The sequence below is a fragment of the Polypterus senegalus genome, chromosome 12 (genome assembly GCF_016835505.1).
Source record: "Polypterus senegalus isolate Bchr_013 chromosome 12, ASM1683550v1, whole genome shotgun sequence".
In the NCBI taxonomy this organism is placed as follows: Eukaryota; Metazoa; Chordata; class Cladistia; order Polypteriformes; family Polypteridae; genus Polypterus; species Polypterus senegalus.
Genome location: NC_053165.1, coordinates 90,128,770 through 90,141,453, shown reverse-complemented (window position 1 = coordinate 90,141,453; position 12,684 = coordinate 90,128,770). Strand labels below are relative to the sequence as shown.

General features: G+C 40.9%; 1 protein-coding gene across 5 annotated transcripts in view; it reads left to right on the top strand.

Moving 5' to 3' along the window:
- fgf7 (fibroblast growth factor 7) overlaps positions 1-12,684 on the top strand; it is a 78,786-nt gene that overhangs the window by 59,041 nt on the left and 7,061 nt on the right. For all 5 annotated transcript variants that reach the window (XM_039772873.1, XM_039772871.1, XM_039772874.1 and 2 more), the window contains one exon: positions 6,326-6,429. In XM_039772873.1, coding sequence (XP_039628807.1) covers positions 6,326-6,429 — 104 coding nt within the window. The remainder of the gene's footprint in view (positions 1-6,325; positions 6,430-12,684) is intronic.

Genomic DNA, 12,684 nt, shown 5'->3' with positions numbered 1-12,684 from the left:
TATGAATGACAGTGGGTGTGTGTGAGCGTGTAGGAGTGGCCTTGTGACAGACTAGTGCCACATCCAGACCTAGCTCCTACACTGTGCCCTGATGCGGTCAGGATAGGTTCCAGCCACCACCAGATGATCTGAACTAATTTAAGTGGATTGGACAGTGTGTAAATTTAGTTTTTTGTCAGCTGTATAGGGTATAGTGAAATTCTTGTTCAAGTGTTGTTTCATCGTGGGTGACCCTATACTCATTTTATTATGTACATTCATCATTATGCAGATATGGACAGAGTGTCCAAAATCCCAACACTAGGCCTGAATTCAACAGGAACATTACCTGTTTGAAATTCACCATCTGTTGGAATGCCAAATGCAGTGCATGTTATTAATACACGTGTTTGTGATGCTCTTTCTGTTGGAATGACAAATGCAATGCATGTTATTAATACATGTGTCTGTGATGTGCCTTCTGTGGGAAGGACAGAGACATAACAACCAAATGTACACAGAGATGCACAGAAACACAGACATTCATCCTTTTATTAAGATGGATAATGACATCCAAGATTGGATTATAAAATGTTTGATTCTAAACACAATTATTTTATTGTCAAAATGATATGTACGGTTAGACAATTATTGGAAACAAGAACTTTTTTTTCAAAATGGCCACTCGGGGCAGAGTGGTGGCTTTGAGGCTAAGGATCTACACTGGTATCCTGAAGGTTGCTGGTTCAAATCCCTGTCACTGGCAAAAGAGATTCTACTCTGCTGGGCCCTTGAGCAAGACCCTTAACCTTCAATTGCTCCAAGGCGAAATAAAGAACAAAAAACAATTAATATAATGTAATATTACTGACAATTTTTTTTTCTTTCCCTGCTTGCAGTTATCCCCTATTTTAACTGTTTTTTATTTTAAATTATTGTTATTCATGTTTTTGTGTAATTACTGTTGGTTGTGTTTATTATTCCTTAGCTATGGGCGATCTCTTTAAATGTACTGCCTTTCTATGCTCTTTGGGGGTGGAGTCCCAAGAGGTGGGGCCACCCTGACATCACTGCTGCTGGCTCCACCCTCTGGCTTTGTAAGTCGGCCACAGAAAAGGATCCAGTAGTGGAATTTAAAGTTAGTAAAGTTAGATGGTATTTTTTTTTTTTACCAGTTCCTCGATTTTCCTGTATATTTATTTTATTTGTCTTTGGAATTTGCATATTAGGACTTGTTTGCTTTGGATTGCTTTTTTTTAGGCAAACAATTTTTGCCTTATTCTTACCTTGTTTTCTTTTTTTATGTAATAATCCATTGCTTTGGATTGTCTCTATTCATTTTACAGTTTCCTCTCTCTTGTAAGACATTTTGATATATTTTGCAACTTTAAGTTTATTTTTAAACTTTTAATACTAGTTCCCTTTTCTGGTGTATGCCGAAGCCTGCAGGTAGCAATTGGAAGGCTGGCTGCGTCCTCTGGCCTGGTCTCCATTTGGAGGCCTCAAACCCTTCCACCATGTTTTTGACTCCAGATCACAACAGCTGATGGTCAGACCATCAAAATATTAGTCAACAACAACACACATTTTAAAGTAAAACAAGAGGACAAAATAGTATCTTACTGCAAAGAGGCATCATGTACACTGTCTGAGCCTTTTCTTAATTATTATTATTAGACGACAGTGAAAACTAGTACCCATTTTGTTATTGCCGTGATGCCTAAAACCAGATTGTCTAATTACTGATCATTAAAACCATGCTCATTTTGTTGTGAACATGCCACCCTATGATTAAACTCATAAAAATAACACCTTTCTGTTTAATTTGGAAGTATCCGGGAATGGCACTTTAGATTCCTAAGGTCCTTTTTAACTGGTGGACAAGTAAATCCTGGAAATGGCACACTGTACACCCATCAGTACTTACCTCTGGAGACTGGCCAAGACCCATCTTATTCTCAGTTTACCACCCCCTGACGTAATTTATCAGTGATCATCTGAGTACCTTCAACAAGGCAGGTTGGATGCTACTGGAACCAGTTCCTAGTTTTCTATCCCTGAACCAGTTGGACCTGAAAACATGGAGAGCAAGACTGGTATGAGCCATTGTTAGTTTCCCCCACTGCAAGGCCTGAACCCTACCTACTAGGGACTGGCTACCCTGTAATACCTTAGCAAAGACCAGGAGCCCATCTATCCACCGTCTGCTCCCAGTTTGCTACCTGTGGAGGGATTTGACCTGAGCAAGTGCAACTCATTAAATCACTGGATTTTCTAACACTTCTGATCCGAGTTAGGATCTTACAGAACCAGGATAAGTATCTCAATCCCTCATCCTAGAGAACCACCAGGCCCACAGTGATTGCTAATATCTCTAAACAACACGGCAGTTTCAATAAGAAAACAACAGACCATACTTCAATCTATACTTGTGTTTATTTGTAGAGAAACCAAGAATTCCAAAATTAAAATAGGAAAAAACATACAACTTGAGCGATTCAGAACAAAGCCCATGTAGCAGTCTTTGTGGCAGTTTGTTGGATTGGCTATTCTAGGTGTTGCACTCTTTATCTTCTCAGTCCAGCTAATGGTGTTCATTTAAAGTGCAAGACATTGCATCCTATTTTTGCTTTGCGCCCTCCCACACCATAGCCTATCGTCTGTGGAGTGGGAGGAAAAGCTTTAGATTCGTCAGAAATTTCAATCTCCGGTTTTTGATGGTTCTCAACATTTTAGGGTCCCCTGATAGCGAAAACATCGATATCGCGATGATGGGTGTGTGTCACAGTTTCTTGAGAACAGTCTAGAAAAAATACCAAACTCGAAACTGAAGCCTGTTATGAGATTACGATGTGCTGATTAGTTTTTGAGCCAAATCATGCAAGAGAAAGAGACACTCTAGAGCAGGGGTGTCCAAATCCGGTCCTGGTGGGCCGCAGTGGCTGCAGGTTTTCATGCTAAGCATCTTCTTAATTAGTGAGCCGTTTTTGCTGCTGATTAACTTGTTTTGCCTTAGTTTTAATTGACATGACTCAGACCCCTAAATTGTTTCCTTTTGCTTAATGAGCAGCCAAACAGTAATGAGACACGAAACGAGCTGCCACATGATCAGCTCACCTGAAAATAAAGAAAGGTGAAGGTCTGGGTCGTGTTGGTCTGCTCAGATCACCAAAACATCTTGATGGTGGTCTTAGAAAAAAAACAGGAAATCAACAGTCTACTGTGACAGTATGAGAGCAGCAACAAGTCCTGATATTCATTAATGGCTTTAATTAACAGTAAGTACAGGCTTTTCATTAAGAAACTGGTTGGAGTGAAATTGGCTGGAGTTTGACGTTCCAAGTTAGCTGGTCATCTGCTTCACGTCTCACTTCTGTTTGGCTGCTATTTAACGTAGAAACAAATAATTTCAGAGGACTGAATCCTTAAAAACAGGGCTGTTAAAATGAAAGGGAAAGGAGATAATTAGCAGTGAAAACTACTCGCTGATTAGGAAACGGATTAGAATGAAAACCTGCAGCTACCGGACCGAACCGGAATTGGACACCCCTACCATAGAGGAACCCTCAAATATCGCAATTCTTTAATTAATTTTGAATTCTTCTCTTTAATTACTATCGTAATGACCTTTTTGAGGATGAGAAAGATCCGCATCAGAGCAGTAAATCTTTACTGAAATGTTATAGAATAGTTTGGGTAACTTGGTTCCTACGGCGCTAGGCCTACTGACGCTTACGTCCAAATTTTTTCCTCTTAAGTCAGCCGACATGCTCGCGGGTGTTGAGGTGCGTATACGGGGTTTATTGGGGGGCTAATCTAACAGAGAAGTTGAAGAAGTGCTTTGAGATTCTCTCCTTTATAGTGTGCCTAGGTGGCTGATTTTGCAAGAACTTACCAATAGTTGTGTAAGCCTAAATTAACTTGCAGTGGTCTTGTTATTTGTCAGTGAAGCTACTTTTATCTAAATACACAACTACAAGGTCCCATGCCTCTTCTTACAAGCATAAACACACTCGTTAGTTCATCTGAGCCTACACTTTATACAGTCTGCTAATTATAAAACTATGTTATTGTTTGACTTTACATTTGAATATTTGAAAAAATCCTTCAGGTTATTTGCATGCATCCCAGTATCCTCTTTCTCTTGCTGAGCAAACCCTCTATCTGTTAAATTCCTGTTGGACCTCCTGGATGTTAACCACAAGCCTCTATTCATCTTTTTTCTCAACATTTTCCTGCACCTCCTCACCAGTCAAGCCACTTTTCCTTCAGATTTTCCTTTACCTTATTTATCCACCTCTACTTTGTCCTCCCTCGCTTTCTGTTCCCCTGTACTTCAATCCCCATCCCTCTTTCGCCCACATGTTCCTCATCTCATGTCCAGACCACTTCAGCTTACTTTCCTGTCCTTTCTTAAATTTCTCTCCCACTTTTGTTGCTCCTCAGATTGTCTCATTTCTTCTGCTGTCTCTTTTTGGAACTCCATACATCCAGCTCAACGTTCTCATTTTTGCCACACCTAACTTCTTCTCCTGCTATCCCTTTACTGCCCTTGTCTCAGCTCCATACATCATTGTTGGTCTTAACGCTATTTCAAAGACCTCACCTTTAACCTTCGTTCACACGATACTCCTGATACCTTCTTCCAATTGTTTTATCCACTCTGCACTCTATGGGTTATCTCTGCATCTAGTTTGCCATCATGGGTTTCCACTGATCCTAGATATTTAAATATATCCACTCTTTTCAGTTGCTCTCCCTGCAGGCTTACTTCACTAAACCTCTTATCTTCTTTCTGTCTTCTTCCTATTTATCTTCAATCCTCCATCTTTCAATTTCCTCTTTTCTGGTGTTACACCGCAACATCATTAGCAAACAGCCTGCACCAGGGGACTGCTCTTTTATTCCATTACTCACCACATCCATAACCAGATCAAAGAGGTAAGAACCTCAAGGAGATCCCTGGTGCAGACCTACTCTAACTGGGGTCTTGTCTGTTACCTTAACACTACTTTTAACTTCCTTTACTCCCTGGACAATCCTCACATACTCCCCCAGACCTCTTGACTTGACACCTTCTCCAAATCAATAAACGCCATATGCCGCCCTTCTCGCTGCTTCTCCATGAGCTGTCTCAGTGCAAAGACTGCATGACTTGTTCCTCTCCCTTGTATAAAACCTCTTATCTTAGACCTGGTAGTTCTTTTGATGCTAGGCCATACCCCGAGAGAAGCACTTCTGGATTGAAGGGAAGTCCCAGAAAGCAGGTATCACAAATTCCTACAGCACCCTCTGTCGGCATCCCTGGATACCTGACAAGGCTTTACAATTCCCAGCAAGCCTTGTGAGCGTCCATACTGGCCACTCAGGGATGCTGCCACTGAACAGGTTGAGGGCGTATATGGTCCTGTCTGATTGACCTCCCAGCTGGGGATCCAAACCTGCCAGGACACCAGAATACCCAGTTCCAGACTGACATCTTTCTGGCAACCCTGCCTTTGTTCTTGGGCTCTCTGGAAGACTGGTTTCCCGTTCAGGTAAGAAACCTTGCCCCATCCCGGCCGGGACGCCTGCGCATGCGCATCATCCTTTACATTCTGATATTCATAATGCCAAGCAACTGTTCATCTGAAACATGCCTCTGATCAGACCATCCAACAATCCACCATGAAAACCTTACCGATTTATTGTTAAAATGATGTCTCTGCTTAGACAAGTAAATGATCCGCTAAGGAAATGATGAGAACTTTATTGTCAAAATGGGCCCCAAGAGGAGACCACTAAACATCCAATCCCAAGGACCACTCCCAGTGGTGGAGCAGCAGTCTTACATGGTCTGCCTGAAGTGACAGTTCTTTTCACCTAGAAGTAAGAGATTTTTGTGCTCATTCATTAAAGAGCAATTCTCCATTTTCCTTATTTTGTTTTTGGATGAGACAAGTTCTACACTTTAGTCTCAGGTTGAATGTAACTATATAAGAGTTTTTATACTCAGCACTGCTATACTCAAGTGTTGTGTGTTGACTGAAGTGCTCTGCTAGAAGACAAACAATTAAAGAAACTTTTTCAGAACGTTCAGGTTTCGCTCTTATAAGCTAGCGTGCAAAGCAAATGAGAAAAGGGCAGAAGTTGTTTCCTGAGGGAACCATCTTTAGTCTGTTACCCATATGTGCAATTGCATGAGCTGTGGTTTTTGTAATGGCCACCCAAACCATTTAACAGCTTTTAAATAAAACCAGAAGTACCACAAACTGATTAACAGCAAAGACCCCATCCTGTTATGAAAACCAATGATGACGGCTAAAGCCCGGCAACACTTCTGAGACTCTCTTGTGATTCACTGCAGGTATTCTGGAAATAAAGACGGTTTCGGTTGGAGTGGTCGCAATCAAGGGCGTGGAAAGTGAATATTTTTTGGCAATGAACAAGTCTGGAAAATTATATGGGAAGGTAAGAAAAATAAAACATTCTGACTAGATTGTTTTTTTTTTGTTGTTCTTTCTAATTGTTAAGGAATATGTTTTGTATGTGTGTATTGAGTAATCTTTGAAGACCACGTTCATTCAACTAACAGCAGCAGCAGCCACATTTCTTGATCTTAGTAATTAAGATTTCATGTACTACTGTCAGTTAATTAATTGATTACATTAGTCACCTCAAAGAAATTGTCATTAAATAAATAAATAAACATCAAGTGTGAGCTGGTGGCTCAGTAGAGCTGGATTAACCCTTGAGCAAAATAAGCACATGCTTAGAGAATGAAGGGACTGGGGGCACCACAGAATTTTTCCATTTCCAGATTTACCATGGACCACCAGCTATGTTATATGGGTTGGAGACGGTGGCACTGACCAGAAAGCAGGAGACAGAGCTGGTGGTGGCAGAGTTAAAGATGCTAAGATTTGGTTGTCACGAGGATGGACAGGATTAGAAATGAGGATATTAGAGGGTCGGCTCAGGCAGGACAGTGTGGAGACAAAGTCAGAGAGGTGAGATTGCGTTGGTTTGGACATGTGCAGAGGAGAGATGCTGGGTATATTGGGAGAAGGATGTTAAAGATAGAGCTGGTAGGTAAGAGGAAGGCCTAAGAGAAGGTTTGTGGATGTAGTGAGAGGGGACAAAAAGGTGGTTGGTGTAGCAGAACAAGATGCAGAGGACATGAAGATATGGAAAAAGATGATCTACTGTGGCAACCCCTAATGGGAGCAGCTGAAAGAAGAAGAAGAAAATAGGAACAAAGAGAAAGGTTTGGCGAATCCCCAAAGTATACTTGAAAAATAGTTGGTTTGTAGAGAGGTCTTTACAGACATGAGTTCCGAACTGAACTGTCGGTTGTTACAAAATGGCTGCTATAAATATATGACAAACAGGAAATGATGACAGAGATGGGTGTAGTCTTAGAACCGGAAGGGACATCATGAGGAGGTGGAATCTACTGCCACAGAAGAAGAAGTGGTAGGTGGAGACTTCTCAGGACCGTAAGGAGGGCTTAGGATTCTTGGTTTTCTGTAGATCTGCAGGGGAAAAGGAGAAAGAGTTAAGAGTACAGCGCCAACCCCCTGTCTAATGTGGAAATACAAGTATTTGAGCCCATAAGCTGTCGCCCATGTGCATGTTTGTGACAATACATATATATACAATAATAAAATAGTAATAATAGAGGTTAATGATATATATTAATCTTGGGAATGCAGTACAACAAAATTAGAATCTGGTAACTTCCACACAGTCCACCAAGGCTCATGTGATGACCATTCCTGACATGGTCATGTTGGCTGTCCCGTTCAGTCATCCACTGAGAGTGAGTGCAGCTCATTTATAATCAGGGGGCACCAAGAACTTTTAAGTGCTTAGTACCTCTAAGTGTCTTAATCTGGCCCTGTGGCCGAGTGAACTGTATGACACAGGGCTAAAAACATCAACAAGCGGGGTCAGCACTGGCTGGCAGAATGCAGAAAAGAGAAGTAATGCCTGCATAATACAGTGTCTATAGAAAGTAGACATCATCCACTCGGAAAGGGTCACAATTTATTGTTATACATCATTGAATCCCAGTGGATTTAATTTGTTTTTTTTTTTATACTGATCAACAGAAAAGGACTCACTAGTGTTAAAGTGAAAACAGATCTCTGCAAAGGGGTCTCAATTAATTACAAACACTCAGGCAATTACAACATACATCCAAGATCAGAATCCAGGAGCAGATTTCTGTTCTGTGTCAAAAACAAGCAAATCCACAAGAAAACAATGATTTGAATAATAGAATAGAATAGAAAGTTGTCAATCATCCACTTAGAAGTTTTCACATTTTATTCTTATGCAACACTGAACCTCTGTGGATTTCATTTGATGTTTTTGACACAAAATTCTGTAACGTCCAAGTGAAAACAGATCTCTGCAAAGTGTGTAAAGTGAATGTAAAATGTTTCCAAGATCAGAATCCAAGACCAGAGCAGAAATATCATCCATCCATGCATTTTCCAACCCGCTATATCCTAACTACAGGGTCACGGGGGTCTGCGGGAGCCAATTCCAGCTAGCACAGGGCGCATGGCAGGAACAAACCCTGGGCAGGGTGCCAGCCCTGATCACACAATACTCCTGATACGTTCTTCCAATTGTTTTATCCACTCTGCACTCTATGAGTTGTCTCTGCATCTAGTTTGCCATCTTGGGTTTCCACTGATCCTAGATATTTAAATATATCCACTCTTTTCAGTTGCTCTCCCTGCAGGCTTACTTCATTAAACCTCATATCTTCTGTCTTCCTCCTATTTATCTTCAATCCTCCATCTTTCAATTTTCTCTTTTCTGGTGCTACACCGTAACATCATTAGCAAACAGCCTGCACCAGGGGACTTGCTCTTTTATTCCATTACTCACCACATCCATAACCAGATCAAAGAGGTAAGGACTTCAAGGAGATCCCTGGTGCAGACCTACTCTAACTGGGGTCTTGCCTGTTACCTCAACACTGCTTTTAACTCCCTCATTCCTTGGACAATCCTCAAATACTCCCCCGGACCTCTTGACGTGACACCTTCTCCAAATCAATAAACGCCTTATGCCACCCTTCTCGCTGCTTCTCCATGAGCTGTCTCAGTGCAAAGACTGCATGACTTGTTCCTCTCCCTTGCATAAAACCAAAACTTCTCCTCCCTATGGTGGTCTCTACCCAAAGCCTTTTCTCTACATTCTCTCTATATTGTGTGTGACATCAAGCTTTATCCATCCATCCATCCATTATCTAAACCGCTATATCCTAATACAGGGTCACGGGGATCTGATGGAGCCAATTCCCGCCAATACAGGGCGCAATGCAGGAACAAATCCCTGGGCAGGGCGCCAGCCCACCATAGGCCACACACATCGACACACCAAGTACACACCAGGGACGATTTAGGATCACCAATTCACCTAACCTGCATGTTTTTGGACCAAAAACGAGTAAATCCACAAGAAGGCAGCACTTAGAATAGAATAGAATGTAGTCATTCACTTGGAAGTCTTCACATTTTCTTATTATACAACATTGAATCTTCATGGATTTAATTTGGCTTTTTTGACACTGATCAACAGAAGAAGACTTGTTAACATCAACGTGAAAACAGATCTCTGCAAAGGGGTCTAAAGTTACGGCTGATAATCTGGCAATTACAAAATGCATCCAAGTCCAGAATACAAGAAGAGAGTAGAAATAGGTGTCAAAAATGAGCAAATCCACAAGAAAATAAATACTTAGAACAGAATGGATTAGAACAGAATAGAAAGTAGTTAATCCCTTAGATGTTTTCACATTTTACCGTTATACAACACTGAATCTCGGTGGATTTAATTTGGCTTTTTTGACACTGATCAGAACAGAAAAAGACTCTCTAATATCTCTAAAGTAAGTACAAATAATACTCTATCAATTACAATATGCATCAAAGAACAGAGCAGAAATATGTCACAAATGAGTAATCCACACAAACACAATATTTAGAATTAGAATATAATGTAGTCATCTGCTTGAAGGTTTTCACATTTTATTGTTATACAACATTGAGTCTCAGTGGATTTATTTTGGCTTTTTTGACACTGATTACCAGGAAGATTCTTTAATGTCATTGTGAAAACAGATACCTGCAAAGAGGACTAAATTAATTATCAATAATACTCGGGCAATTACAAAATGCATCCAAGAACAGAGTAGAAATACATGTCACAAATGAGTAAGTCCACAAAAACACGACATTTAGAATTAGAATACAACAGAATGTAGTCATCTACTTGAAGGTTTTCACATTTTACTGTTATACAACGTTGAATCTCAGTGGATTTATTTTGGCTTTTTTGACACTGATTACCAGAAAGATTCTTTAATGTCACAGTGATACCTGCAAAGAATACTAAATTAATTGCAAATAATACTATGTTATGTTAATAATATGTTACATGTGTTTTGTGGGTGGTTCCCCGAGAGGCGGGACCACCTGCTGGTCACTGCCAGGATAAATCCTGAGAGACTCCCATAGTTTCTGGTGGTTCATTTCATGTGTGCTATCGACTTTTTTCATCCATCCATCCATCCATTTTCTAACCCGCTGAATCCGAATACAGGGTCACGGGGGTCTGCTGGAGCCAATCCCAGCCAACACAGGGCACAAGGCAGGGAACCAATCCTGGGCAGGGTGCCAACCCACCGCAGGACACACACACAAACACACCCACACACCAAGCACACACTAGGGCCAATTTAGAATCGCCAATTCACCTAACCTGCATGTCTTTTGGATTGTGGGAGGAAACCGGAGCGCCCGGAGGAAACCCACGCAGACACGGGGAGAACATGCAAACTCCACGCAGGGAGGACCCGGGAAGCGAACCCTAGTCTCCTAACTGCGAGGCAGCAGGACTTTTTTCATTTGCTACATTTTACATTTCTGGTGAATTATTAGATTTTTGACAAGTCTTTGATTTGCTGTATTGAGACTTGTTTGCTTTGGATTGCCTTGTGTCTCGGGCAATTCTATTTTGCCTTTGTGCTCCACAGTGCCTCATTGATTTTGGAATACTGTTTTATAAAGAAGAAGGTCTTTAATTTTATTAAGATCCTGTATTTGTCCGATTACTAGCTGGCTTTACATGGTTTTACCCCTCGAGTGGAGATTACAGGAAGTGCTTTTTCAACTCTTTGGGACGTGCATGCCATGGGACTTCTAGCTCACAACATAAACAAAATGACATCATGATCTGACGTTATTAAAATTCAACTTTTTAAATATTGCATAAGGCAATAGTTGCGGAAATATTAAATAATAATATTAAGGTTCCAACCCCAATATTCAATGTACACCATGTACTCTGATGTCATAGGGAACGCAAAAAAAGGAAAATGACACATTATAAGCATTCACAACCTTCACTCGTGTCCTTTTCCTGAATCTAGTGGTGTTAGTGCCAATGGTCCAGGAAAGAGGAAGAGAGAAGCAACAATGAGGGTGACTGAAGTTTTTAATAAAACGTCTAGCATTTCTAAGACAGTCTGTGTTGTATACGTCTTGAACAGGTGGGCACTGTGCACCAGGAATCTCCTCCTGTGGTGAATTCAACACCCTCACTAGTGGTCTGCAGCCCTGGGCTGAGCAGGTGCCATACCAGCCAGTGACGTGTCCTCTGTGTAACCGTAGACAGACATTAGACATCTGAGGAAGAAAAAGAACTGGTAAACCGTCTCACTGATAGTGTAGCCAGGTGCAAGAATGATAGCTCAAGGCATCGGAACAGATTTTGGGGTACCAAACGGGTCATCACTTTTATTTGCCTGAAGATGAAAAACAACAGGAAAGAAGAATTAAAATAGTGCTTGTAGGTGCGTGCCCCTTCTGTGGGGAATTGTAATCACACTAGGGTTGTGTAGTGTAGATGGTGGCTTGGTTTGCCTCCTGAAGTCTTTGTCCAGTTCCCTTGTTTTGCTCAACATTAAAGGTGTACCGATCTGTTGTATGTTTAGGTTGATTAGATAAACTTTATTAATCCCAAGTAAGAATTCGGATGCATGAAGCAGCAGAAACAAAAAACAAGAATAACGACTCACAGGACAAATATTACAACCAATCAATCAATCTATAAGTAAATAAATGTATAATGTCCAGAAATTTCAAAATGAATTTATACTACGTCGAGAGGAAGCATTGAATTGTCTGATAGCAGTGGGGAGAACAGATCCCCAGAGAAGCTTCTTTAGCACACCTTGGTGGAATGAGCCCGTGGCTAAAAGTGTTCTAAGAGAGCGCCTCCTGGAGGGGATTTTTCATGACGGCATCCAATTTTGTCACCGTCCTGTTTTCCACATTAGCACGTGCAAGTAAAAATTTCACTATTCTCTGGACACGTGACAACAAATGAGCCTATAACCCTAAAAACTGTTGTGTCAGAAGGGACATCTCTTCTCTGTGACATTTAGTTATACACACAATGAAAATGAAGCAAGGAGACGCTATATTGCAGTATTATATATTGCAAATTATTCTGTAAAATTAATGAAAGAGAAGCCTACTATAGAAAAATCGCTACACAACTAACTACATGTCCTGCTTCATAAACTGTATGGTGTTGTATTCTACAGTAAAGGCAGCCAAGAGGGGTGAGTGATGGCTTTGTGTGTAAAGAGTGTTTATTAAAGATTTGTCAAACGTTTACAGTTTAAAATAAGTTTACCAA